This window comes from Fonsecaea pedrosoi (genome assembly GCF_000835455.1).
Source record: "Fonsecaea pedrosoi CBS 271.37 unplaced genomic scaffold supercont1.7, whole genome shotgun sequence".
Classification (NCBI taxonomy): domain Eukaryota; kingdom Fungi; phylum Ascomycota; class Eurotiomycetes; order Chaetothyriales; family Herpotrichiellaceae; genus Fonsecaea; species Fonsecaea pedrosoi.
In genome coordinates, this window is record NW_013550609.1 from 1,372,734 (window position 1) to 1,400,355 (window position 27,622).

A 27,622-nucleotide genomic window follows, 5' to 3' on the forward strand; every position below is an offset into this window, starting at 1 on the left:
CGGGCTATCTACATACATAGGTACACTAAGTAGATGTGTAGATAGAGCAAACACAGCTACCTCCGTGCTGACCTGCGTACCAGCACCAAATCTATCGCAGATGGATCAGACTCAGAGAGACAAGTACTGCACATACAGAGTACTCCCAGAGTACACATACACTTTCCTTGAGAACTACCAACCTCCGTTCTGGGGACTCAAGCTCTTGCTACAACTACTCGCATACGCTGCCTCCGCGTTCACAAGTCTTGCTCGCTGCAGCATTCGGCTCGCACCGAGTTGCGCAGTCCTGCAATCTTCGCAAAGGGGGCAACATGAACAGGCAGACGAACCTCTGACAGCGTATCGCTTCATGATCCCGTAACTCGACAACAGGCAAGACCAGGCATGAGAATCCCTTGGCCCTCGACGCCTGCGCGGGAAGGTACGACCAACGAGTATGACTCAAAATCCCACTGCGGTTGGTCTGCCACTCTGCTCGACGACACGTGACCAGGATGGGTTAGGCAGCACTCAATCCGTTTTTCTCCCAACCTTGCAGATCATGTGCCTTTTGATTTTCGCAACATGGATGATACGCAAGTGAGAAAGTCCTGAACCACTCCTCCCCGCGCCCGCGTTCCCAGATGGCGAGGTCAAGCTGTTTCATTGCTCTATCGCGTTGGCTTACTAAACCTTTGACCAGATTTCGTGGCCAACTAAGGTCCGTGCTTGCTTGAGGGCAATGGAAATGTGATCATGATCAACACAAACACTGCCCTGACGCTTTGATATTTCCATTTCCGCTGAGGACCGGTCTTACCTCGATGCCGCTGGTGGAGTGTTACCCACCGGCTCTCCGCGTCAGCTTCTAGAAAATCTGTGGTCGGGCGTGACTCTCTCACAGATGTGTTGGAGATCCGTATTCGGATGAGTCGAGCGATGCTACGAAGCGGATCTCAGGCACTCATTCTCGCATCCGATGACATGGTGCTCTCGTCCAGGCAGCAGTCCACAGCCAGCAAGGGTTAGGTATCGAAAGCAACGTCTCAACCATATCTTTCCCCTCCCCTCGGCAGTGGATGCTGGGTCTGAACTGGCGGCATCGAACGGAGGGGAAAAGGCATTCTAACACTATCCCGTTGTTAGAGTGGTGGCCCATGATGCCAGGCCGCGGGGCGGGCAAGTTGTGAGATTGGGCATTGTCAGTGTTCGATGTCGCATCCCGTTATCGACGACCGGCTGCTGTGATATGAAGTCTATATGATGACAAATGCAGACATATTCATTGGGGTTTTCGCGTCGTTACTCACAAGTCGGACGAATTTTATGCAGATTGCACAACTCTGGAGAAGCTTGATGGCCAAATAGTTGTAATCTGGTCGGTACAAAACATACCTTCTGGCCAAAGCGACGGCGAGCCCATCTGCGAATTGAGTGTTCGTCCCAATAATGTCATGACTCTGTTCGCCAGTCTCTTCTGTTGAGTAGTATTCATCGGGTCGGCAGGAGTGCTTCTGCCTGTTTGGGTGGCCAACTGTGGGTGCGCCATGTTGTGCCATCGCGGAAAATTGAGGAACGCTCTGATCTGCGATCTGGGCACTCGCCAAGAGGCAGTTTAGGCAGCCCCAAACTGGCAAGGATGATATTTGAAAAAATGGGTCGCGCTGCTTGTATTCCCGCCCGTCCCTCAGCCACTCGCAAAGACAAGGCAGCCTCAACCAGAATCGAAACCCAGCCCCCAACCTGGCCGTATATACCTCGTCCATCAGGTAATAGATAAGTTGATGATAGAAGCTAAAGGTGAGGCTGAATTCATTTTTGAAAGACGTGGGTTTCATCGTGACTCTGCAACCTGAAGGCTCCTGTTGTTCCTCGGGAAAACAGTGGAATCCGTCGCCCCTCCAAGCCCGGATCCTGGATGGAAGAGGGAGAGTAGCGGAAAGGGGCCTGAAGGAGGCAAAGTGGCGGTTTGCCGCCCAACTGAATCTAGTTTTGAGTCACGCTCTTTTCTACAGTTTCCTTCCACCTTCGCAGTTTGCACCCTCCGTTATCCTTCGGTCAGAGTGCCGGCCACCCACCCACCACCTGGTGAGTGGTCACAGCGCCAACTGGCCCTTCGCTTTGGGGCGAATCAGGCTGGCGATGATTCACTACCACGCGGGGTGTTGGCTGGCCCGATTGGAGAGTTGTAGCATTGTAAGACAGAGATTAGCTGTCCTTAGCTTGGTCGTGCTTTTCTTGCACCTTCTTTGACGTATTGGGAGGTGCACAGGTTTACTATGGTTACACATGCGGCCAACACCTTGGTGACCTGGTGGCTGGCGGACATTGTTCTTCCAGATGTAGCGAAAACTCAGGGTGTACGAGGTACTCGTGGGACTTGGAGCAGGAGTTTGACCCGGAGTGCCGTGGAAGGAACCGTGTATGATGGAATGGAGCACCCGCAGACGGACCTGATTGATGTAAAGCCACCCAAAAGCAATCTATTAGCGGACATGACTAACAGAATCTGATATAATCTTCGCTCTGGCAAAAATCCCAGCGAGGCTCATTGGCTATTGGTCTGTCGCCTGGGCTCTTGATTGCACAAAGGGGGATGCACGAGCCGTGCGTAGGGTTTGTACTTGTACCGAATACTGACCAAATACTCCGGTCTCCGTGCTTGGGCTGGAGAAGCACATCATCGACGTCTTGTGCAGTGAGGCCTAGGTAGCCCGACTGAGCGCCGCCTATCGCCCTCTCAATGAGTGTCTGCGGGTGGTCCTGGGAACCCTGATTATGGGCGGCAAAACATTAGCAAATCTCGAAACTGCCCAAGACAGGCAACGGGCAACGGGCAATTTGTTTGTAGATTCTCTGCCCCGTAGGAACAGGCAGTAATTCCATAGGCTGGAATCAAGGACGAGCAGAACATCAAGAGTTCTTTCGTGCCTGGTCCAGACAGTGGGTGGGTGGTCGTGGTGGTTTGGGGGGTGGGTGTCGCTAGGGTCTCAGGTTCAATTTGAGTCATCGGCTGATGATCTGAGGGCGCGGTTCAGCGGCGGGCGAGCAGTGCAGCCACTGCATGGCAGAGCCAAAGTGGCGAGGGTGGCACCCCCAGGCCCTTATATCCTCCAAACCACCGCCAGCGGCCCGGCATGAGGACTTACTCTACCAGAGACAAGATGAAGCAGACCATGGATCGCAGCACTGGCTGCTCGTTATACTTTATTCACATCTGAATCCCCCAAGCACACCTCCTGGTTATAAAGACGCAGGTTTTCGCCAACCCGCCGCACTCGATTTCCTCTGTAAGCCCGTCCAACACTCCTGGCCGCGAAAAGCGTCTCGCCTTTCGCCACGAAGCAGAAAGACTCACAATCGAAACCTGAATTTCTGTCCAAATCACACAACTGACTCACGGGACAATGTCTGCCTCAAGACACTGTATATTTAGGACCATTTCATATTTGCCACGACCGCCGAGGACACAGATACCCAGAGACGCAGGCTGAATCTCGTCCGGAGCATCTCCTGCCCTCACCACTGTCGACTCCCAGTGCGAACCCGAGTCTCGCATTCACTCCCTCCTAATTCACCTATATCCCTTAATCGCCAACGCATCATCTCCAGATCCACCAGATCTACCTCCAGTCACCTTCCTCTCACTGCAATCTGAGCCTAACCTGGCCGCTTGGGTGTTGGAATTGAAAGAGTCTTTCAGTCACACGCCCTAACATACGTCTCCCGCAACTCTCCACTCAACCAGAGTCATAAGAAGAAAACATTGGTCATTAGCCATGATTTCTTGGTCGCTGTCATATATCCAAGAAGACCCATCCGCACGCCGAAGCCCACCGCCAGAGTCACGAATTGTTTTGGTAAAGCCGCACCAAGATCGTTTTGAGACGGACGAGCATTTGTACCTCGAGACTTCCTTCGTTGAGTTGGCCTAGGCTTAACTCTCGAGGGCGCATCGATCTCGTGCTCGTCGTGATCAGGCCATCTTGCCAAACAAAACAGTATTCAGTGCTCTGACTCGTGGTGGGTTCGCCGCCCGTTCTTTGGTAAGAATCAGCGCATCTCAAAACAAGCGCGGCATGCTCACGCTCACGCGCAACAGGTTCTTCTAATTGGTTCTTCTTCCATCACTTTGGATTTTCGTTATTGAAGTATTGCTACCACCTCGGCGTGGCGACACCTGTTCTTCGACATCGGAGGATAAGTCGGGCCCTGCTCATCTCCAGAAGATGGGCTTTAAAGAGGTTGCAGCCTTCTCCAATTCCCATCCCCCTCAAAATGTACAAGACTCCGTCGAAAGATGGCTCTCCCCGGTATCGAGGGAAGAGCCAGGGCGATTCGACAATTTTCGACATTCCCACGAACGGTGGGCCTTCAATAGCTACAGCCTCAAACCGGACCTCGACCAAACTAGCATCGCTTCTATTGAGGATGATGTCAGTGTGAGCGATTCGGCCCACGAGTCGTACTCTTCCGAGTCATCGTCTCAGACCTCGTGGACATCAACAACAGATCCTGGCGACATCTTCCAGGACGAGGACGGCAAGGAGCCTCTCCCACCTCTAAAGAAGGTGCTCTCAAACAGTGCACTTGAACCTCCGGAGCAGCTGCTCAGAGGACTACAAGCCAATAATCATGCTGCCCCTGGTAGTAGCTGTTCCCTTGGGTATGCCTACCGCAGCCTCAAGGCTCGAGTCTCAAGCCATCTCCAACAACCTGGCCAAACATGCCTACGATCCCGAGGTAATGAAGCCAGCACTGATCCGGACGCGCAACACTGGAGTGCTCGGAGAAATGCCTGCTCTTTCAGGAGACAATGCCCCCCGAAGTTGAAGAGGGACACCGACGTCACGGAGCAATTCGTGTCTCTTCTGATCATCTTCGCAAAGAGACTAATCACCGCCATATGGCCCCTGTCTGACCGACCTCCTATGATGTCGGATTGCTTCAATGGGGCTGGTGTTCTACGTCTCGACACCTTTATCAAAGAAACTCTTAGACGGTCCAAGACAAGTTACTCGACTTTGCAAGTCGCGTTGTACTACCTGATACTCCTAAAGTCCAGGATGCCCCAAGGGCCGTCCAAGACTGGTTGTAGAGGCGAGCCGTTTGAGAGATCTCAATGTCGTGCGATGCAGTGTGGGCGCCGCATGTTTTTGTCGGCACTCATGTTGGCTTCCAAGTATTTGCAAGATCGCAATTACTCGGCACGCGCCTGGAGCAAGATATCTGGCCTACGCAGCAGTGAGATCAACGAGAACGAAAGAGAATATCTCGCACAGATCAACTACGATCTGCATGTCCCGAAAGAGGCCTTTGACAATTGGAGCAAGGTTGTTTTGATTTTGAGCAAATTGTCAAGCGAAGGACCCGCGTGCCGGACAGGCACTTTCAACACAAACTTCGGCCCCCCTGGTGGTCATGCGAACGCCTCCTTGGCCGCTATGATCTCGCAAGTGGGCTTGGATGAGAACAACGACGACCTTGCCTTCTCGGAGGCGTGGTGGTCAGCCCTGCTCCAAAAAATCGAGCCAAGCATCGTCAAAGACACGTCACATGTGGATGAGTTCTTGAGGACTAATCTACCGAGTGACAAGATGGATGTCGTTGCATCGCTCGCGCATCTGAGCAAGAAAGTCAACAGACGACCTGATAGTGCAAGTTCAGGGGCGGATGCTGTCACTCATGGCTTTGATCTGAATTTCAGCGAAGCCTTGAAAACTCGCGCCCCCGAATCAGCCAAGGTCCAGCCTAGCCCGTCTTCTCAGACTCCCATCCAGATGAGTCCAGTCAAAAGTGTCGCATTGCCCAGTCGTCCACACCTTGAAAACCTTCCAACTCCGCAGACTACTCCTCGCATTCCAGACCAGTTTGCATGGGAGCGAAATTGTAACCGGCCTTCGCTTCGCTGCTCCGCATCGGTCGATGCGCTGCGAAGCATGCGGAAGCAGTGCCTCATGAATGCGAACCTGGAACGCTGCCCGCCTCCTCGACCTCAGAGCTTTGTCTTACCATCTGTGAAGTGCCTCTTGCGTCCCGCCGAGACAATCCAGGAACTTCCCAGTAGGTCAGCGACCCCAGTCATGGCGTCGCCAGCGTCGATCTCTTCAGAGTCTACGACTGTGACGTCCCGATCTAGATCATCATCGATTTCGTCCAACTCTTCGTGGTCGTCCTGGGCACCTAGCGTCCCACCGCTGCGGAGAAAGGTGTGGACTGGCGTGAGCTCTCCACTATCTCAAGTCCGTTCGTCGTCAGAAAGACAATGCAAACCCGCCTCGATAGATTGTCTTTTGACGGAGACCACCTCCTATCAGCAAATCTGTACGGAGGAACCTCAGCCTCAACAACCAAACATTCCTACCAGTTCCGAAGTGGCTGCCATTCATGGATTAATGTCGTTGTCAGCACTAACAGAATCACCAAGCCAGAGTGTCACCCCGACGCCGCGGCGGCTCGCTGGGAAAGCTGACAGTGCGGTGCTTCAGAGCCATGGACACCCCCGAGGGCACAAAAGGACTCTCTCCAAGATCGATTCAGACCTCCATGCCCAAGTCAGGAGTATACTGTCGCAGAGTCAGACACATATGGATGTGGTCGAAGACCCTCTACCACTGTACTCCTGTGTCACACCCACATCATTGCAACATCCGTCCAATCTTCTGACGGAGTCGCGGCGGGCCGTCTCCAATGCTACAGGTACGAAACGTCATTGCTCTATGCAACACTCTTCTTCCACCCCCGACCTGTCATTTCGTTTCCTTACCGAAGGCATCACGGCATCTTGAGGCGGACGACGAGGAGAGTTACAGACCTGTGCACATATCTGGTGACAAACACTGTGTCGAGTACAACGGTCTGGTGTTTCGTGGCTGTGTCCTCTCCAAGGGAGCATCCTGTTATCATGGCTGCCTTTGCTGTCTTGGTCGTATACACGATCTGAGACACAGCGCCGCGCCGTACGTGACTGGTCTCCTGAGGAGATGGCAATGGACAATACCCCGGGCTTTGCGCGGGTCCCATTTCCATCCGCTACAGCCAGCAAACCGTCAACAAGACACCACTGTAGACCAGCAACTTCTGGCATCTTGGCTCAGTGAAGGTCTGGCGGAACCCGAGTGTTCCAGGCATGTGCGCAATGCCAACTATACAAGGCCGACATCAGCCGAAGCCAAGGGACTAAAAAGCACCTGTTCTACATGATTGAAGGTAACAGGAAACAACAACCACATCACTACTACGCATCTTGGTGACAAATCTCCGCCCGAGGGCCCATCAGGGGTTCAGAGCGGTTCAGACGATACTCGAAGAACCATGTCATTGCTACCTACCCACCTACCTAACCTACTACCTTTGTCAATTGTATAGCTCACGCAATCGAAATTTATTTTGTCTTTGATCTGATAAGACTCTGCAATTTTTCTAGTGGCTTGTCTGTGTGTCTCCTGAGCTCTTTGTGAGCTGATAGTCTGCGTATGCTTCGGACCCAAGTTTCTCCTTTTCTTCTTTTACACTGTCTAAGCCGTGCTCCCCTCCTTTCCTCCACACCATACGACGAGGGCATATGAAATCCATCCCCTTGCGCTGTAGTCATGCCTTCTGAATTGTACTTCTTTCTTGAAGTCGGTGATACTTATAGACCCTCACGCCACATTACTCGTGAAAGAATGCACAACTCTTCGTGCTCCTTTCCTTTGTCTTGTCTTGTCTCATTCTTGTGTTCTTATCAAGGCCCAGCTGGCCCAGTGCTAGAGACCCTCAGCTCTCGGACACGTGTGAGTCATGCACGCCAAGAATCCGATATCGGGACATGAGAGCCGGGTGGCCAATCACCGATGACTATTGACTATGTCCCCCCACTTTGCCGAGACCCAGCGCCCCAAACGCCCAAGGCTCCCAAGACGGTCAAAAACGTCCACGGGATCAGATCAGATAAGATTACCCGAGGGAGAGAGGGACTTTGATTGCGTGCATCACATGTACATACGTACGATACTCTTCTCTCTCTCTTCTCTACGGAATCCACCTCGACAAGCACGGCAAGTCGACACAAATTAAAAACACAGAGTCCAAGTGAAGAGCGGGGGCTCTTTTTTTCTTTCTCTTCCTTGGCTGCGGTACTTTTTTGTCTCCTGAGATACTACTGTACCTAGTCGGTACATACATACATAGTCGTATACATCCCTCCCCCCCCCCGGCTCCGCTCCGTACCGACCGAGTCAATATACAACCCTTCTGATTACCTTCTTTTCTTTCCAGAGTGCAGCGTCTCTTGCCGTTGCCATTCTAAGCTCGATTCTTCCCCTTATATCACTCTATCGCGCAGGGAACGAGGCGGGGACTTTTGAGAAAGCCAAGGCAAGGAAATCAGGAAAGAGTAGAGTAGAAAGCGGGGTGTGGAAGCAAAGCAAGACAAGGATTCGTCCAGGTCCAGGTGTCAAGGTTACACGGACACGTACAGAGGCACGAGACCAAAATACAGACAGACAAAACGAGCGAACGGGAAAAGGCAGAAACGCAGACACGCACGGCAGGTGAACGGGCAAATATCTCGGGTATAACTGCACTCCTACACCGACTCCAACACCAGCGTATCTTTGTGAAGGACAGGACACGATGAAGATCTCCTCTCCCTGGACACTGGCGGCAGTGCAGCTCCTGGCCGCGCTGGGTCCGCGAGCCGCAGTCTGCGCTCCCGCTCCCTTTGCGGTGACGGGAATGGGTTCGGAGCACGACAAGGCTGCCGCCCTCTTTGAGATTCATCACCCAGGAATCAAGTACCACGGTCAAGGCCAAGGCCAAGGCGAAGATGGCCAGAAGAAGATGATGGCCCCGTCGTACGACGAGGAAACCCTTTACAAGATTCATCATCCCGTTCCCACGGGGCCAGAGTCGTCCGCCTCCTCCCACCCGGGAATCGAGACGTTGTTCACGCATCACCCGTACGCGATTCCTAATCATCCCCTGTCCGAGGAGTCAGAGTCGGGGGAACAAGAGGGAACAGAAGAAGAGGATGGTGAAAAGGGAACCTACCATCACGACTTCCCCACCATGTCCATCCCATCCCGGTACTACTCGACGGTGCTGGGCCGACGGCTCCTTGCACTGTCGTCGCACGGGGTACTCACGTCGGTGTTCCCGTCGAACCTCTCCGCACCAGGCCACGGCCCGCCCGAAAACGTGGCCGATACTCCCATCGGGCTGCCCGAGTACATCGCGTCGTGCGAGGAACCGAGCGGCAACCCGACGATCCTGTCGCTTAAGATCTCGACGGCGACGCGCAACGCCGCCGCGGGCTCCAACGTCTCGCTCTCCCTCAGCTGGTGGGACGAGTACATCCACCTGACGGGCAAGAGCCCCTGGGCGCTGGCGAACCTGCCCCGCCTCAGCCTGACGGGTTACCTCGAGGAGATTGACGACGACGACACGGACCCAAAGGCCCTCGAGACCTGCTTCGTCCAGAAACACAGGGACAGCGTCATGTGGCTGCCCGGCCGCAAGTGGGCCGCCCACGAGAGCATCTGGACCCGCTTGGTGGTGACCCAGGCGTACTGGATCGGCGGCTTTGGTGACCGGAATTACATCGGCTGGTTCGACCCCGAGGAGTGGCGATCCGTCAAGAAGGACCAGTGGGAGGCCGTCAGGCTGCCGGGGGAGAAGGCATAATACACCAGAATGACAGATATAACAGAGATAAAAAGGATTCGACGTGTGGGGGAAGGGAGAGAGTTAGTTGTGAGCAAGCAAACCCAATCTATGAACAGAACTGTGGGGTAACGGATGCAAGAAACAATCACAGAAAGCCTGCTTTGAGAGGGAGAATATTAATTCAGTTTCTATAAATTTCAACCCTATTCCTGCTAGTTCTGTCTGCCGGTACTATCAACCACCTCCAGTCCTCAGAGGTCGAGGTCGATGGTGAATCATATTGTAATACACTAGGATAGGATACTTGTGTATCACAGGAAAGTGGGAGATCTCCTACTTGGGATTGATCTTCTGTTCATCCTTCACGATCGGCATGGTCAAGAGCTGCTTCTGCCAGCACATTGCCATCTATTTCTTCTCGCCGGAAATGCTGTTTGCAAGATCTGAGACTATTGTCAGCTCGGGCATGTTCAAGTAAGGTCATGGTGAGAGAGAGAGGTATGTATACCTGATGCAGCTTTGCTAGCGCTGTTCAGAACATTGGCAGTCATCTCCTGGGCCTGTTGCAGATACGTCTTGCTCGACTCCTGCGCGGCGGAAGCGTTGGAGCTGGCTGTCTGGCCGACCGACGATGTAGTATCCTGTGCCTGTTGCAGGTATTGCTTGCCTGACTCCTGTACAGCGCCGGCGGTGGAGCTGGCCTGCTGGCCCAACGTGGAGGCAGTCTCTTGGATGTTCTTTGTAGCACCGGCCAGAGTGTCTTGGACAGAGCCGGACTTGGCCGAAGTCTCATCGGCGAGCTTCTGGGTGGTCGACTTGCTGTCCCCTGTTTGGCCGAGTCAGTGAGAGAAACAGGTATAAAGAGATGAGCTGGCCAAAGTTACCTGGTTGGACCATTCCTGCAATGTCGTCGGCAGTCCCGGTGGCAGACTCTTTGGCCTTGTCCAAGGTGGACTTCTGAGAGTCGGGCGTGAGCTTCTCTTGAGCCTCTGTAGGTATTGACAATGGGTTAGGATGCCGGAACACTCGAGTTTGGAGAAGAGGAAGAGGGGAATTGCACGAACGATCTGTCAAGGGCTTGCGGCCTGTGTCAGACATGATGCACGACTATCTGGTCAAAGGATCTGGTAGATCGAGGCTGTTGCTTGTACTTGAGTGAGGTATGTGCTCAAAGCAAAAGTGAATCAGTGAAATGGACTTGACAGTGGAGTTGCTGCAGTGGGAAGAGAGTAAAGGTTGAGAAAAGGCGGGATGTAGGTTAAGGACTGCCTTTTAAGCTTTTCGTCACGGATCAAAGCAGCAGAGACAATAAGAACACATGCCACCAGCACCAGAGGAAGTCGAGAGATGGTCTCATAGAGTGGGGGGTTTGGCGCAGTCACCAAGGCTGGTATAAACTTTGACGTCATCGATTTTCAGCAGCAACTGCATCAATTGCACATGATCCACGAACCACGAACCACGAACCACGAACCACGAACCACGAACCACGAACCACGAACCACGAACCACGAACCGCAGCTGTGACATTGTGATATCAACAATACTTTGTTCGTTCAGTGCTCCTATCTCAAGCAACCATGTCAGTAAACAGTGAAAGCCAGCAAGTCTCATTGAAGTTTGTCTCTCTTGCAAGCATTGCGACCTCCCTTGATAGACCAAAACAAACCAGACCTGGGGGTATCCGCTCGCTGAATCTATTCAATAACAAAATGAGTGCTTGATGCATGTGCGCACTGTGTCGTCCCCTCTTCCTCATTACTTCAATGTCGACGCCATGCTTTTGAGTGCCTAAGGGTGCGTGTTCAATTGGTTGGCTTCCGCTCCCTTGACGTTCATCCAGATCCCCCAAGGCTCACTGCGCTGCGGGCTCATCCTCGAGTGACGGCTGTCTTCCGGCAGAATTGAGAGCTGCGCCTTTCCCACCGTATTCTTCCGGCAGCATCTCTCCCAATCCTTTCACCTTGCTGCTCGTCACCATCTCGCGGGCGAGATTGGCGCCATTACTCATGGGGTGGAACTTCTTGATGGTCTTTGCAGCCACGAACAGTTTCATGAACGTGTAGATAAAACCCATGAATGCAGGAACATTCACAAAGAACTTTTCTTTGAGCAACTCGGGGTAGTTTTGCGCAAAGATCTTGATCGTCTCGGTGCTGGCGGCCTTCACAACGGCAGACTGGCGAAGGAAGCTGATCGACTTGTAATCGTGCACCTGAAGGATCTTGTATGGGTCGTAGGTTGCAGTGATGGGTTTGGTGGCCTTGTCGATACCGAGGGCTTGGAGTGCGTCCTCCATCAGGGCAACTCGCCATTCGATAAATCTAAGAAAGCCACCGAGTCAGTCGAGACAGAAGAATCTCGCGGGATACTCAATCTTACTCAGCCAGGTTTCCGAATGTCTCATCCAGATTCTTCACGCTTCCGTATATATTCCAAGTGAACACTTCCCTAGTCTCAGGATCGGCTGTCGGATCGGCATCACCGTAGACGGTAGTGTACCCCAGTCCGGCGAACTTGTTTCGGTTGAATTTCTTCTTGAGCAGTTCGACCGGTTTCATCTTGGCTCTCCAGTCCAGGGTCTTGGTGAGGGTGTCCTTGGATTTTGCAAGATCTCCATCATAGGCATTCAGATACTTCTGCAAGATCACCTGGGTCGGGACGTGGGTTTCCGGGTCTGCGAGGGTGACTCCCCAAATCTCAGGATGACCGTGAGCCTGTGCGAGGGCCCACAATTCCTCGATTGGAGTGGTCTTCTTTTCCACGGGGACGTCGACGTCTGGTGCTTTCTCGGCCACGACCGGAGTTTCTGTGGCGGGAGGGGCGGACTCCTGAATGATCATCAGCGTTCCATCTAACACAAAGAGTCGACAGATCGACCAGTCATACCGTTGGGGCAGGTGTTTCGGTGGCAGGCTTCGTCTCGGTGGCAGGTGCTTCTGCGGCAGGAGTTTCTGTAGCAGGCTTAGTCTCTGCGTTGTCTGGAACAATAGTAGAAACTTCGGCCGGCAGCGCAGTGCTGTTGGGCGCAGCGGTTGTTGCTTCGGGAGTGGCCATTGGGACGGAATAACAGGTCGCGCAGCTGCAGGGAACAATGACAAAGTCGGCCGAGCAGTGAGGAATTTATCAGTAAATGCTGCTCACAGATTAGCTTTTGAAAAGCCGATCGATTTGGTTCGAATGGGCAGTTGAAGATCCAAGCTGATCGACTGCGAAGGAATCGAGGTTTGTTTACCCTGTCCGCAAAAGGAATCCTTCAAGGTCAATGTCAAAATCACAGATATCCGCACCCGTGGTATCAATAGGACAATTCCAAGACTCGTGCTGGGTATTTCAGCGCTATTGAAAAGGAGAAAATCTATTCATCGAGAGATAGAACTTGATCGAATGCGTCTCGATGTTGGTCGAAGCAAGCACAGTTCCCCCATATTCTAGTTGCGTGATCTAATCAGATAGCCGGAACGCCAAGCCACTACGACCGTTCCTAATTCCGGTAAAACCCGAGCACAGCCGAAATGTCCTTTTGCCCATGGGAATTGCTGCTTCATGACCAGCAAAGAGACAACATACTTATTCTTATGTACAACATGTTTCATGGGGCAAATCCGAGTCATAGGTCAAGATTTCTAGTATTCGGTCATTTGTATCTCTAAAATTGTGTCCAACTTAGTGGTCTGTTCAACAGCCTCCAATGACAGACCGAAATTCATGTCACCAAACAACTTCGGTGAGGGTTTCCAAACACTGTATCCCAGTTCCTCCTCCACATAGATCTCGATCCGTATATTTCGTTTCGAAACGTGTCGTCGAGGTCCCTTCGCCCAGCCATCTATTCATTAGCCCTCTGCCGATTCAGACGTTCAAAAGCTGGTTTCCTTCTCCCAAAAACAAAATCAAGTGCGCACTTCTGCCCGAGGCTCTATATTCTTCAAGCATATCGAGACAGACGCGGTGATATCACTGTTGTAAATCGACAAAATCACAATTTGCACTTGGACGGCAAAGTCCCCTCCATTATATTCTTGCTCGTCGAGACACCAACCAATCCACCGCGAAGAAAAGGTCTGACCACCCGGGAGATATCCTGTCGTACAAGCTTTGGTTGCCTGTTCTCCTTTGCTTTCCGACAATGAAAGGGGGCCCAGACACATAACAATAGAAAAGTCGGAGATTCGTTTATCGCATCGTCGTCAAATCGTGCAGCTGGAGTAGGAGTTTGGTATGTTGTCGGAGCAAGACATGGCAAAACAGGTCTATGTGCAACACAAAATAGCGAAAAGAAAACTGGACGCGGGCCAATATTCCCGAGATTTCGATCCGCGCCAAAGCCACCGGGGACATGAGGACACGGTAAAAATGGGGTCGAGTTTCATCACAAACTCATAGTCAGCCATTCCCATTCTTGGCTGTTGCCATGCGGACCGCTACCCATGTTCGCAACACCGGAGTTGAGCAGACCTCCCTGCATTACCGATGCCATTGTGGTGGCTCCTGCGGTCGAAGACATACTGGCCGCCTTGGCCCGGGTAACAGGGGCTTGAGTGACCCTGGGGGTCGACTGGCTAGTGTCGTGCATTTCCGCCTCATTTGTCGGACCACTGCTTCCGGGTATAATGGGCAATGTGTTGGTTGACGCCCGTGACTGCCGTCGCTGGCGTTTCGGTGTCACCTGAACCGGTCTGGTCATGTTGGGACCAGGCTGGACAGGGGGCTTGGGTGGCGCCGCGGCGATTGGTACGACCCCAGGTTTTCCTCCAGTGGTGCCAGGTGGATAGCTGGTGGGTGTCGTCACAGCCGATCCCGAGTGCACAGAGCCCTGCACAGAAGACGGGGATGCCGAATTCTGCTCGCTGGCAGCATTGCCAGAAGTCGGTGTAGTTGCTGGTGTCTGCTGCACTGAATTCTTACGAGAGGCTTTTTTGGATGCTCTGGTGGCCGCAGACCCTATGGGCACCGTATTTCCGCTACCACGATTTCGTTTCTTGATGACATCGGTCTTCAGCGACAAAGGGCGCACAACACCATGCAGTTTGAGAAACAATCCACACGCATTGCACAGCGGGTGACCTTCTGGGTTTCGACGCCAGAGAGGTGTAGTCTGGGTAAAACAGTTGGTGCAGGTCGTTGGAACACCATTTTGATCCGTGTTCTTAGGTCCAGGGCTGCCAGGTCTCGACGGTTGTCGACTGCTAAAGCCAGACTCGCCGGGCGAACTACCAGTAGACTGCATATGCTGGTTGGATAGAGCTGGAGTCGAAGTTGTTCGAGGAATCTTCTGTCTCCTGGGGTCTTGGTCGCGATTCCGAATGTCGCTGATTGAGGCAGCTGAACCATGTGTGCGACTGAGCATCGACGAACCCCAATCCGGAGGGGAATTGACCATTTCCGCTCCTCCAATTCTCACCTGTTTCCCCGGAGCGCTGCCGAATCGCTGCATGCTACTGTAATCGGCAACATTGGGATCCCATTGCAAACCCGAGCTTAGGTCCAATGTTGGGTCGCTGATCTGGCCATATTCAGATTGGATCATTGCGAAATTGGCGTCCTCATCTTCCGCATCAGAATCGGCGCCGAACTGGAACAAGTTGTCATTTCCGGCCACAGAAATTCCTGGAGAGACTCGTCGTCCATATTCCGGCACCAGCACCCGAGAAGGATCAACGTGTTGCTGCATCGAAAACCCAGTTGCCGTCTGTGTCGAAGCTACCCCGTTCATTAGGGAATACACTTGTTCATTGTTGGATCCATACGCAAACTGCGGTGCCGAGGGGGTCATCAAATGGTTCCCTCGGTGAGATGGATAAAAGGGCATGGTCCGTGTGTGGCCACTATGGTCAAAGTAAAATCCCTGACCATCTACTTCGTGGCCTGGCTGGGGCGTTGAAACAGCAGAAGCATAGCCGGATTGAGGCGGGGAATAAAAGTCCGCCGAGTTTAAGGACGAAGCCATTGATGATTGCGTATACACATTCGAGAACGGCCCGTTGGTGACCATGGGCGAGGCGGCGGGGGAAAACGCAAAGTTTTGTTGGAATGGCCCAGCAGATGTTAGAATTGGGTCGTCGCTCAGGTGGAAAGAATCTAGGTGAAGAGACATTGACCCGGGAAAGCTAGGTTGGCCCGGGAATTGGGCTGCTGATGATTGATCAAGCGCGTAATCAGGTACACCAGTGTCCATTTCGGTACCGTTGGTAGCATGAGGTGCAGGTAGAGGAGGTACTTGAGGAGAGAACTCTGCCGGACGCTTGCGATTCTGGAGAAAAGGGTCAGAGAACAGCTTTGCCAGACGGGTCTTGTTGTGAGAATTACACTTACACCCCTCCTCTCGTCAATGCTCGTCTTGCGGACTCTCTTCTTTACGTACTCAAATTCTGATGTCCGGTGTGTTGGGATAGAGGTCTGAGGCATTGACGACGGGGGTAGATTCTTGGGAATCTGGACTTGGGGTTTGTTACGGGAAGCAATGGGAATAGGAGGGGCCTGTGCCATCATTGATCGGCCGACCGTCTCTGACGGAGCAGGAGACGTTATCCCTGCTGGAGAGGCGACCGAGCTCGGCACTATAAAGTCGTCGAGGTTCATAGGATCTGTGGTTTGCTCGAATTCAGCAGACTTGTCCACGGACTTGCGGAGCTGCTGTGCTATGCCGCTAGGACCGGAGGAAGGAGGAGTAGGACTTTTGAACTGTGCTTGTTTTGCTCTAGAAAGATGGTCAGTCACAGCGCTTGGACGGTCGCTGCCCACCGGGGTCGATTTCCCGTACGCTGCCTGCTGTTGCTCTCGCCGGCGTAGATTCATAGCCATCATCCGCCAAGTCAAGTTTTCCATGCGCTCCTGGTTTGGGAGGCGAGACTTGGTCCGACTATACAATTTCCATATCTGAGTGCCTAGAGGGTCCTTCTTCTGCATCTCTTCTGGACTGTCGAGGACGGAGGAAGGGGTATCGTCCTTCCACTCTGGGAAGACGGCGTCCCGTAACAGCGACTCATTGCGAGCAAGGACGTCTGGGGTGGAGAGATCCAGGTTGGGACTGAGGCTGGAATCTGCGGCTTTGGTAGCTTGGGAGGTATGGGCACCGGTGTTGATGGAGGTGTCGGTCGAGAACAAATAGGCGGGCGACTGGCTGGTGGAAAAGGTATTTACGGTATGAGATCCCAAGCTGCTTGACCAGGTCGAGAAGTCTGTATCGTCAAGAGTGGAAGAGGGCTGTGATGTAGAGGCCGAAGAATGATGGGAGTGGTCGGCAGGTGAGTGGACGGCGGAGGTTGCGCGCGAGGGTGCAGCTGCAGTGCCCCCACGTTCACCATCATCCGCACTCGACATTACCGGGGCGGATTGGAGCGAGAGTCGCGTGCAGCAAGGTGGACTAGGGATGGGATAGCGAACAGGACGGTGTGCTCGTATGTTTTTGGACTTCTGGCAGCATTGGCAGCGTTGAAGCCAGGATATGATGTATTTGGGGGAAAGGTGTGAGTGGTTCTTGCAGACGAGCAATAAAAAAAAATAAATTGGCTGCAAAAGAGACTTGCAAGTGTCATCACCACACACCTACGAGGCAAAAGGAAAAGGTCGGCAAAAGAAGAGAGCGTGAGAGGGCACCTTTTCGTCGCTCTGGCCTGCAGGAAGTGGAAGTGGGAGGTGCAAGGTCAGAGAGGCACGCAACCTATGGGGACGGAGGAGGCATGGGTTGGTTGGTGCTGGGGAGATGGTCAAGGCGCAACCCGGTGGACCAGGGTATGTGCGTAAAGTTGGTGCCAGGGATCAGAGATGATGGTCCCTTCTGGCGCGCCCGCCTAGTCTAGGGCGATGGAGTCAAATGGAGCGAATGGAGTCGGCTGGAGGGGCAATAAAGAGAGGTACCGGTAGGGACATGATACCATGGATCGAGGCCTCGGGATTGGCGACGAGTCGGAAGGAGGGTATTGGGAAGGAGTGGGTGAGCGGGATGGGGGATGCAAGAAACGGCCCTAGAGGCCACCAGAGGGTTTTTTTGGATGGCTTTGAGTTTGCTGGCAATGGGCTGCGCTTTTCCCAGTCGCTGGGAGCGAGAGTGGACAATAGCTTTTTAGAGTTACAAGCACGAGATGAGGGTTTCCAAGGGAAGCCGATCAGCAACGAGCCCATAATGCATGACCATGACCCATTGCTCCGGGACAAGTCACTCGTGATCTTGCCATCTCGCCATCTTTGTATTTTGAGGTATCTTCTCATCTCATCATCCCTATCTTTCTCCTCCATCGAGACCTCATCTCACATGCAGCTATGCCACTGGCGGGAACCCCCCTCAAACCACCTCTTCGCAAAAAGTAATTGGGGATCTCGTGGGCAGGGGAGAGGGGAGGGGGGACACATCGGCATAGCGCCGGTCCATGCCTGACCCAGACATAGGCGAAGACCAGAAACGGGACAAGAGCAGCGAGTTCGGTGGGTGGGAGAGTGGGAGGCTTTTTCGAGAAGTGGGACATGGACCGATTCATGGCTTCTCTCTGACAGTTAATGATTTGCAACGGGCACTTTAACCTCGATTGGACTGACTCAGTCCGCCCGAGCAATCCCTGTGGTAAATTGTGATGATCTCTCATGAACGACATGAACGACATCAGCGACTTGTAAGAAGGATCGAAAGGGTATCGTAGAAGAGCTGTACAATACGTAATACCCTACGAAGAGGAAGGTACCGTATGTACTCGGTACAAGGAGGTCCAAGGGTGGTGGAAATACCATATGCCGCTGTCTCAAGGTCCTGCCTTGCCTGCCTTGCCTTGCCAACCACGCCTACCCATTACGAGGATACGTATGGAGGTACCTAATAGTATCCAGGCCCTAGGCCTTACCTTTGAAGTTGCCTACAGGTACAAGTACAAATACTCGTAGGCCCAAGGTGGCCCTGGTCAACTCTCGTTGGAGCTGGGCCGGCTGCCTTCTTGCATCTGCATCTGCATCTGGCGACTGCATCGAGGTACGCTTTCTGCATGCGCCTGTGCGTGCGGCAATACAAGGGAGGAATGGGAGTTCCCCTTGGCTGGCCCTCAGCACCCACCACGTCGATACCTAGAAGCAGTTAAACGTTCGGCGGGGCCTGGCTTAGGCTTAGCTCTTGCTGCTTGCAGCTGGCTTGGGCTCGCCCTGCTGCGCAATAGCGGTTCGCCAACTTGGTAAGCCCGCCGACCCACCATGAGCTTTTGGGATTTCAAGCATCATGCACACCAGGGGACCGAGGAGCGCCACGTCCAGGGAGTCAGGGTCGACATCAGCGGGTTTTTTGCGGCCACTTAAAGCCCGCCCAGAAGGCCTATCCTGGCCTGGCGCTTGTGATAGCGTGGGTGGTCATGAACAAGTGGGAAGCGCAGGCAGAGGTCACTCACTACTCAAGGGGGGAGGCGGCCGTGCTTCAATGCCGGCGCAGGTAGAGCCTATCATTGCTGTTGGGTGTAGAATCATGGCAATTCACCCTCGTCCCTTCCTCTGTACCTCGCTGTAGTCATCGGCTATGGCATTCGAATAGTAATACAAACAAATAATGAAATAATCACCACGCGACGCATCTCTACTAATGGCTGCTCACTAAGATGCGAGCAAAACACTGCATTCACTCTCGGGGCTTACCTGTTACAACGTAGGTACAGGGCCGAGGTGGCATTGCCTCTCGGAAAAGGCACGGAACCCAAGTCGGCACGAGGAGTTAAGGGCAGTTGTTATTTGAAAAAGCTGGAGGCAAAGTGGAAGTGGAAATGCTACGAGTAAGTAGGTACCATTGGCAACAAATGCATCAAACTACTAGAATGAGCTTCTCGAACCATGTGTAAATTGGGCGGTGGCTTCTGGAGCTGGGGCATGAGGTTGTGGGAAAAATGATTTTGTGCATGAACTACAAGCTGAGGAAGATGAAGGGAGGTCCAGAAGCAATCCACCAAGCTGTGCCAATTCACAACCCTGCAGGGTCACCAAACCCCCCTCCAATGTTTCCACTGGGCTCCACTAGTGACTCGACGACACCTAGGAGTCCCAAAGTACCTCTCTGTAGGTAGGCTTGACGGCAAGAGCACCCGATTCTAGTCCCCTCGTATTGTGCTGCATGTATTCCGGATACGGGCTTCGCATTGTGCTTCAGAAATGCTTGTCTGGGGCATGACCTCTGGACTGATGATGGCTGCAGAAACAAAAAGGAAAGGAAATCCCCCAAAAGAACCCCCAGAGGAAATTTTTCTGGAAAATATTTTCAGCTGGGCTCCGGCTGTGTGGTCTCTCGCGAGACTCGAAGCGAGGCGGCGTTGTTTTGCTCATGCGAGCAGCAGCAAATGCTGCGACGTGATCAATCAATTGGGACGAGGCACGAGAGGGGTGCGGGAATTGCTTCTTGCGACAATGCGCCGGGGTACCTCGCCCCCCATATATTTTGCCACGGCGCACCTTGTACCCCAATACTCCATAGCCGTTTGTATAATTTGTGGCTCTTGCTGAAGATCTCTGTCTCTCGAGCATCCCAATGTATTTTGTAGAGGCTTGTCCCGCCACACTAGATTGAGTAGGTAACGGTACGCCGGTTTCAGGTGTCCGGTGGAGTGCAAGGGATCCATGCGAGGAGCCTGATGGCATGGTCGATTTGCCAGGTGGTGCTTGGAAGTACTGGGGGTGATGGATGCTGACGACTGGGTAGGTAGGTACTTCGTCCGTGACAGGCTAAATTGCTGAACGAAAAAAGCTCGTGGCTGTGGCTCCAAAGTCAAAAGAGAGGAGAAGAGGCCGGACAGGACGGAGCTAAGAGGATTGCCCAGCACCTCGTAACCCGCAACAAGCATTGGCCACTCGCAATCCTGAACCTTTAGCCTGACCATTCACAGCCTTGGGACAGGCTGGAATCCCACCCTCTAGCTCCAGTGGCACATGTGCAGTCCCTGTATGTACTCGGTACATATCTCCTGTATAGGGCTCAGTACTGGGTAGCAAAGGACAGGACCGAGTTCTCGGTATACTGCCCTTGTTTGTGATGTTATTTCCTTCATCTCTTTTTTTGCCAGTCAATTCTTCTCTCCTAGCTCGGACCGAAGGCCCAGATCTCACGAGGTATTCGAACCATCCACCATCCAAAGAGTGGAGTCTATCCCAATGGTCGATGGTAACTTCCTTGAAAAAAGGGTCCCGCGCGTAAGCACCCGTGGCATGTCCAAAGCATGTGCTTCCAACCACCCCCCAATTCCGACTGACTCCCTCACCTCGTCGAGCTCCCGACTTTTTGCCTTCCCGGCCCTTCTCCGTTTCTCGGCAACGACTTTGCATGCAGATTCAAGCACATGGCAAGCAGTCAGAGATGGAAGCGCTATTTGCCTTGCAGACGAATGAGGGTACCCCGAATCCATGGCCATCGTTGTTCGAGACGTTTCCCCGAATGCTCCTCACTCGATCCCGGGTCGACCGCGAGAAGCTGTCTCTCCACCACTTCCTGGCCAAACTGGGCAGATTTCGTTCCTTCTTAGCGCGGGGGACCTTGCGAACACCCCTTCGCAAATATTACGAGGTTAAGTGCAGTCCCCTCCTCACGGTCATACCACGGATCCGCAGCCTGACTTCGGCCCAAAATCCTCACGAGTTACGGGTCCTCCTGCTCGGGACGCTCCTTGGACCTCAGGCTGGTGCTGGTGCTGGTGCTGGTGCAGCCGCAGGATGATCGATGCGGAACTCGATTGTACTTGGTGAGGTTAATATGGGCAAGGACACACGAGTACATGGTGGCGAGACAACCGTCATCAGACGGGGCATTGAACCTTCTGCTACGTAGCGCTGTGACGAAAGTGATAGACGGTCGGCTTGCTGCTAGTTACTGCTTGACACCAGTGTCTCGACCGAGTTCATGTACTCGGTGCATTTGGGGATTTGGCTATGCCCAATCACACTCGAGACGATCGAGGCTTTGAAGATCGTCAAGACCGGGCCAATTTATCGACTCGAACTAATTTTGGTGGCAAGATCAATGCTGTTAACTCGACTCTGGTCTGATCAGCCTTGATGGTCTGCGGGACCAACCCTGAACTGCTGAGACGTGTACGTAGCTATACATCATGAGCCGCAAAGAGTGTTGAGGTCATCGAGCTGCAGAAACAAGTTCTATCGTGTTCGTCAATCCGTCCAATCCTCCTGGTGTGTCAAGGCTGTGAATGTATGGAATTCCCTAGGGTATGTACTAGGTTTGTTCATAATGTACTTGGTATGTAGACACCACATGTTGGCTGATCGCGGTCTGCCTCTTCCCTGCAATCCATCGCATCCCAACCACCTGTACTACTACCGAGCGATGTATACAAGTACCGAGTACCATTTTCCCAAATTGTCTCGAAAACACCCATTTAAGTTTGGCACTCTGCAGATGACGCTAAACATACTGCTTTTGTTTGTCCTGACTACTGGACTGCCGGCCGCTGGTTTACGTGCATATGAAACAAGCCAGGTGTTCCATCCTCCGTTGTCGCGGCGCTGGTGTTGGCATCGGCCGTCGAGAGTGCCTCAGGCAATCAAAATGCTGGGCTGGGCTGGGTTGGGTCGGCCTGGGCAGATCCTCTTTAGAGGGGGGCAGATATCAAGCAAGAAGAAAGGTACATGAAGTTTCAGGACTCCATTCACCCGAAAAGAGGGACCACCAAGAGTGTTTGTTGGAATCAGAAAGATACAGGAAACAATCCATGTTTCTTTTACTCGTATAGATGTGATAATTGCATCGCATCGCCAGGATCGGAAGCCCCACAATATACCGAGTATCTACATATATACCCGTCTGAAGCAAGAAGTGGGTTGAGGCTAGAAAACGAAGCCGGCCTAGATAATCATCTGTGGATTATGGGAGGGGCCTTGGGGTCCGTTTCGGCTTTACTTCTGCTCCCAGCGATCGGGGAGCCAATTGTCTTTGTTGGGTGAGATTCATATGGGTAGGTAGTCCGAGGCAGTGGCGAACCCAACAACATCTAGATAGACTCATAGCAATTGCAAAGAGGCCAGAGATGCGCAGCTCAGAACGGTCGCCGCAGAGAAGCTTGTCTGTCTCGCCGTCGAACAGTGGCTGCAACCGGGTAAACGGACGAAGAGGGCAATGAAAGCCGTGTCTCTTGGGGATCGTCGTTGACAAAAATTGAGCCAGGGATGATTGTATCCCCAATTGACCACCGCGTTTCATACCTGGCGTACCTGGTTAAAGCTCGGGGACTGTTTCATTTCATGATTGGTAATTGTCGAGCCCACACACACTGCGCTCTTCCGGCGCTGCTAGCACTCAGCTCACCTTTTGGGATGATACCTCACTGCCCCGTCCGAGTGCAGGTGGAGAGCAGGGACTGCAGTGGTGGACCAAGGTTAACGCAACCCTCAAAGAAGTCGATGGGTATGGTCGCACGAGAGGATCCTCATAGATCTGAGCGAGGCCCACTGACCCTCCTCAAGCACACGACCATCCAGGCGTCTCCAGTCCCATCGGTCGGTCGAGAGGTCGAAAGAGATCTGGGGAAGGGGAGCAGCTCCTCTCATCCTGCACCAGGGAACTTGTTGAGACGGTCAAGGTCGGTATGGGCCACATCCTGCATCCGGTCGGCGAAAGCTCCGACCACCACCCCGACCGCGCAGTGACGCGCAACCAGGTAAATTTAGGTGAGTTAGTGAGCGTGAGCTGCGTTCGACTCTTTCCCTGTCCTTACAAGTAGGCTTTCTTTTGTCGGTCCTTGCCGAGATGGTGGCACACAAGAAGACGTGGGATGCTGAATATGACTCGAGGCTGGAGTGGTACACCTAAGCGATTATTAGGTGCATCGTTAGCTGCTTTTCTGGTAGAATTCCAAGTCTCCCTGGGTTGTCCCTCCTCAACTCCGCCATCCATCAGTTATCGAGCGAGCCACGCCCCCCTCATCGGCAATATGGGTCATCACCCTCCGACGCATGACAAGTGGACCCCCGAATCCCTTCTGGTGCTTCGGCTCCAGAAGTGTGCTCAGCCTGGTGCGTCTTGGGTCGGATCCCTGCTAAAAAGGGGAGATTCGCATATAGAAAAGGCGTTGCCGATCTGTTGTAAAGTTAATAGTTCCGCTTGCGAGCGTAACGTCCGTCCGCATCAACAAAAAGGTGGGTGCTCGTATTTGGTCCCAACAAGGGCTCCGATAGTGTCCAGGGTGAGACGCATTGCACCCCCACACTAGTGCACCGCCTTGTCTGTTGTCGTCCAGCAAGCCTCAGCAGCCAAGTTGCTGCTTACCTCCTAATCTGGTGCGCAGTCCGGAAACACGTCCATGCTCGAAATACCACCAGCTCAACAGTAACCCTTGGTGACCCTGAGCTACCCATGTGAATAATGTGTTCTTGTCAAGGTTTCCAACTCTTCTTGTCTCGGCTAATCTGACCGATGTCGAGTCGACGCATGCGATGGTGTTGGAATGCCGTTTCGGATATGCGTGGGAGAGGCACCATTGGTGGACGTAAAGGTGGACTCGCCAGCCTGAGTCTGTAAGTTTGTCAAGGGCCGGGACTATTCGGTGCTCCGCCAACGCCGAAATCTGTCCTCAACAGGACCTGTCGAGAAGGTGTCGTCCTCATCGAGTGAGGCTGCATCGTTGTACGAGTTTGTACGAGTGAGTTTTCCAGGCGTGATATTTCCTGAAGAGCAAGGCGAGCTACATCGGGTAGAATTGGGGTTGGATAGGGTATTGGCGATTTGCGTAGCCTGCGTAGCGAGGCCTCAAAGGACTAGTAAGGCTCAGAGATGGAATCTCGCGGGGGGCCGGTGGCCGTGTGACTCTTTAAGTACAGTATGGCCAGGGCTGCCATGGGCCAAATGATAAGGGCAAAGGAGATCAGCGACTACTGATACTTTCAAAGCACACCATAATGGGAACAAGTGATAACAAGCACGTCGCATTCTGAGGACACGATAGGCTGTGAGCACCCATTCCGCCATTGAAGGGGAAATTTATTCAATGGCTTCCTGATAAGTGCGATAACCCCGCGATAACAGAATGACCCTCCTGAGGCAGGCAGATAAAAAATCTGGGGCAGCCTGTCTCAATTCAGCAGGTAATTGCGGCCCTGACCAGCCTATCCTTCGTCGGTCATCCACTCAGATGCTCGAATTGACCATGTTGATATCTTTGTTTCAGCGTTGAGTTGCATCTGATATCGCCCGAGGTCACCGTCACTCCTGTGTTGTTATCGCTGGTCATTGTGGTGAACTCCAGGCCCTTCCTGCTCATCATTCCAGCACTTATCAATGCACCGCAGGGGCGAAATAGCCTCAAGTCCTCGGGTAAACAGGCCAGTCATTGCTGTCAAAACCAAGGTTGAGCATTGCTTGCTATCTCCTGTCATGACCAGTTGCAGTCTTGCCGATCCTTTGAACAACGCAGCAGATGTAGTTGGGGTCTGGGAAAATGATGATTTCCTGGTGTTTTGTGCGCAGCCTGAGCAACTGGACCTCGTCCTCAGTGTCTCCATTTTCCGCATCCTCTTCAGTGTTTCGCTCTTTATTCTGGACAGTTTTGGCTTCGCCATAGGCCGCTCCGGGGTACGTTCCGTCTGGACGTGCCGCACTGCGAGAAGCTGCGCCCAGTGTTGCACCCATTGCATTGGCATTATTCACAAATTGGAAGATGGATGAAGCCAATCGCTCCACTGGTTTCTCAATATATTGGACCTCTGAAGTATCATCTGTTTCATGGGCAGTAGAGGATTGCTCCTTCTCTGACGCGTCTGTGCCACGCCGTGACTCTTCTTTCTGCGGCCATTGGTACGCTGTCGCAGAAGCCGCAGGCCTTCCTTCGCCTGCTGGAGAGGCGATTCCCGTAACTCTTATGATAGAACCATCTCTTCGAGAAAGGATCAATGTAGACTGTACGTTTGGTCTCTCCGTCAGACCTCGCAGCATCGCATCAATGGAAGGACCGTTCAAAACCTCCTGTTAAACACCAATCAGTATAGCGTCGTGTAAGATGAGAGCAGGGAGCTAAAAACCCTTTCAATCTGAGGCATGCTGATCGTGCGCCTCTAACCAGTTTGTTTCAATCTTGCTTATTGGGTGCATATCAACTCATGCTGACACCGTTTGTAGGCTCGATGTGGTTTTGGAGGCGTGCACAGACGCGCCAGACGCGTCTTTTTCTCTGGACAGGAACGTGCAGGGAAGCTCTCAAGCTACTCTCGTGGGGTGAGGTCACTGTAAGCCTTGTGTAACCGGAGGTATGGAGCTGAACAACGTGGAGAGTTTCTATTACGAACATGAATCCATCTCCACAAAATGGTGAAAAATCACTGTTAGATCGAGTGATTTGGGATCGTCGCCATCTGCGGTTCGGCCCGACAACGTCAAAAGCTTATTGTTCCCACTGCTTCTCCGCGGATTCTTCAAGGAGGAAAAAAACTCTTTCCCATTAAATCCTCTTGAAGTCTATTACGAAATACGCCCAACCGACGAAATGGGCTCCAGTGCACGAAAGAAAAGAGAGAAGAAGAAAGACTTCCAGGTTGGTTGATCGACCCCGTCCAGACCGGTAACAAACAAGCTGATATCGTGGACAGAAACAGAAACTGAAAGTGGGCAAGGCGAAACCCAAGGCTGAGAACCATACCGACACGAGTTTCAGATCCCAAGGTATATGGCCTTATCAGTGGAACTGTGCAAATAGCTAACAAGACGAAATAGCCATCGTTCTGAACCAGCAGCTAGATGTCCACGCGCCTTCGCAGTCTACGATATTTCTTCATCAACTCTCCCTTCTCACCTCCCCGTCCGCCACTCAGAGGAGAGATGCTCTTGCTTCCTTGACGAGTTTTGTCGCTTCTAGTCCCTTGACAAGCAGTTTGCCAGTTACCACCAGTTCTCTTTTCGGTACCATCTGTCCTCTCATGCTCGATGGCTCGGCCGGCGTCAGGACTCAGTTGCAAAAGCTTTTTCGCGCATTGCCCAGCGAAGACATCCAAGATCATGTGAGCAAGGCTTTGCCTTACTTGCGTGCAGCTATGACACATCTATCGCGGGATATTCGATCCTCGTCCCTTGACTTTGTATCCTACATGATCAAAGCCGCTGGCCCAGAATTGATCTCGTGCCCTGGTGGCTGGCACCAAACCTTGGAATGCTTTACGACAATCCTTGGCTGGAGGTCCGTCGACGCCAGCAGATGGTCCTCCACCAAAGCGTCATTCGCGGGGGACTCCAAGTCTACGGCTCGAATAATGCAAGTTCTCGCTGAATTCTTGCAAGCTGGTCTTGTTGGGGACGAGCAATCTCCATCTAACACTATTCCGCTACGCGCACACTTTCCCCTCTGGGAAGTTGAAACACTCCTTGTGCCAGAGAGATCTAATGCATATGCTTATCTGAATCTCTTTGGGCCACAGATAGAGGACGAGACCAAAATTCTTGACGACCAACAAGATCGACAGCGCGACTTCGCACAAAATTTCCAGGGACATATCTTGGCCGGCATTGATGCCGCTAGGAAGGAAGGTGGAGAGCTAGGCCGTGCCGCAGGTCTGCTAGTGAAGACACTGGAACGCGCACAATCTTCTTGACCCACCCTTATTCAAGAGGCTGTTCTCGAGGAGGTTTAGTCCCCAGACGGTTCAGCAATGAAGAGGAGCTCTCTTGTATCCCGTGGGATGCATATTGCACAGCAACGCATCCGAGACACTGACATTGTGTTCAGCTCCAATGTCCATCCATCCTATTCGAGTCCTTTATCTCGATAAGGCGCTCACTGCGTCAAGGGTGGCTTCTCTTGGTTGTATTGATTTTCCTCCCCAGGGTCAACCTATCCGTACCCTCGACGAGCATCTCCAGGACTAGTCAGAAAGGCAGTCTATGTACGTGGATCGCGCAGACTACCTTCGACCGTGTGAAGCATACTGTGGAGATAGATGTAACCTACTCGTGCTCTTCGCACAGGTACGCGGCAGAGGAACAGCGTTGCGGTCGGCAAATCCCTGTGCAAAAGTTTATCACGCTTCACAGATGAACGATTGCCACTGA

At 52.8% G+C, this 27,622-nt stretch overlaps 7 protein-coding genes across 7 annotated transcripts; 3 read left to right on the forward strand and 4 right to left on the reverse strand.

Moving 5' to 3' along the window:
• Positions 1-4,211: 4,211 nt before the first annotated feature.
• On the forward strand, positions 4,212-6,770 carry Z517_10551 (uncharacterized protein; the record flags this gene model as incomplete). The annotated part of the gene is made up of 1 exon (XM_013424161.1): positions 4,212-6,770. One exon carries the CDS (start codon positions 4,212-4,214, stop codon positions 6,768-6,770), a length of 2,559 nt encoding a protein of 852 aa, XP_013279615.1.
• Positions 6,771-8,598: 1,828 nt separating this feature from the next.
• Positions 8,599-9,648, forward strand: Z517_10552 (uncharacterized protein; the record flags this gene model as incomplete). Its single annotated transcript, XM_013424162.1, has 1 exon — positions 8,599-9,648. One exon carries the CDS (start codon positions 8,599-8,601, stop codon positions 9,646-9,648), a length of 1,050 nt encoding a protein of 349 aa, XP_013279616.1.
• Positions 9,649-10,038: 390 nt separating this feature from the next.
• On the reverse strand, positions 10,039-10,728 carry Z517_10553 (uncharacterized protein; the record flags this gene model as incomplete). The annotated part of the gene is made up of 3 exons (XM_013424163.1): positions 10,039-10,073; positions 10,139-10,456; positions 10,515-10,728. 3 exons carry the CDS (start codon positions 10,726-10,728, stop codon positions 10,039-10,041), a joined length of 567 nt encoding a protein of 188 aa, XP_013279617.1.
• A 757-nt stretch (positions 10,729-11,485) lies between these two features.
• Z517_10554 (uncharacterized protein) lies at positions 11,486-12,687 on the reverse strand (the record flags this gene model as incomplete). The annotated part of the gene is made up of 3 exons (XM_013424164.1): positions 11,486-11,954; positions 12,013-12,461; positions 12,520-12,687. The coding sequence occupies 3 exons, from the start codon at positions 12,685-12,687 to the stop codon at positions 11,486-11,488; spliced, it is 1,086 nt and encodes a 361-aa protein (XP_013279618.1).
• A 1,315-nt stretch (positions 12,688-14,002) lies between these two features.
• Positions 14,003-16,953, reverse strand: Z517_10555 (uncharacterized protein; the record flags this gene model as incomplete). Its single annotated transcript, XM_013424165.1, has 2 exons — positions 14,003-15,883; positions 15,946-16,953. 2 exons carry the CDS (start codon positions 16,951-16,953, stop codon positions 14,003-14,005), a joined length of 2,889 nt encoding a protein of 962 aa, XP_013279619.1.
• A 7,996-nt stretch (positions 16,954-24,949) lies between these two features.
• On the reverse strand, positions 24,950-25,623 carry Z517_10556 (uncharacterized protein; the record flags this gene model as incomplete). The annotated part of the gene is made up of 2 exons (XM_013424166.1): positions 24,950-25,549; positions 25,606-25,623. 2 exons carry the CDS (start codon positions 25,621-25,623, stop codon positions 24,950-24,952), a joined length of 618 nt encoding a protein of 205 aa, XP_013279620.1.
• Positions 25,624-26,066: 443 nt separating this feature from the next.
• On the forward strand, positions 26,067-27,165 carry Z517_10557 (uncharacterized protein; the record flags this gene model as incomplete). Its single annotated transcript, XM_013424167.1, has 3 exons — positions 26,067-26,114; positions 26,170-26,242; positions 26,294-27,165. The coding sequence occupies 3 exons, from the start codon at positions 26,067-26,069 to the stop codon at positions 27,163-27,165; spliced, it is 993 nt and encodes a 330-aa protein (XP_013279621.1).
• Between the last annotated feature and the right edge of the window lie 457 nt (positions 27,166-27,622).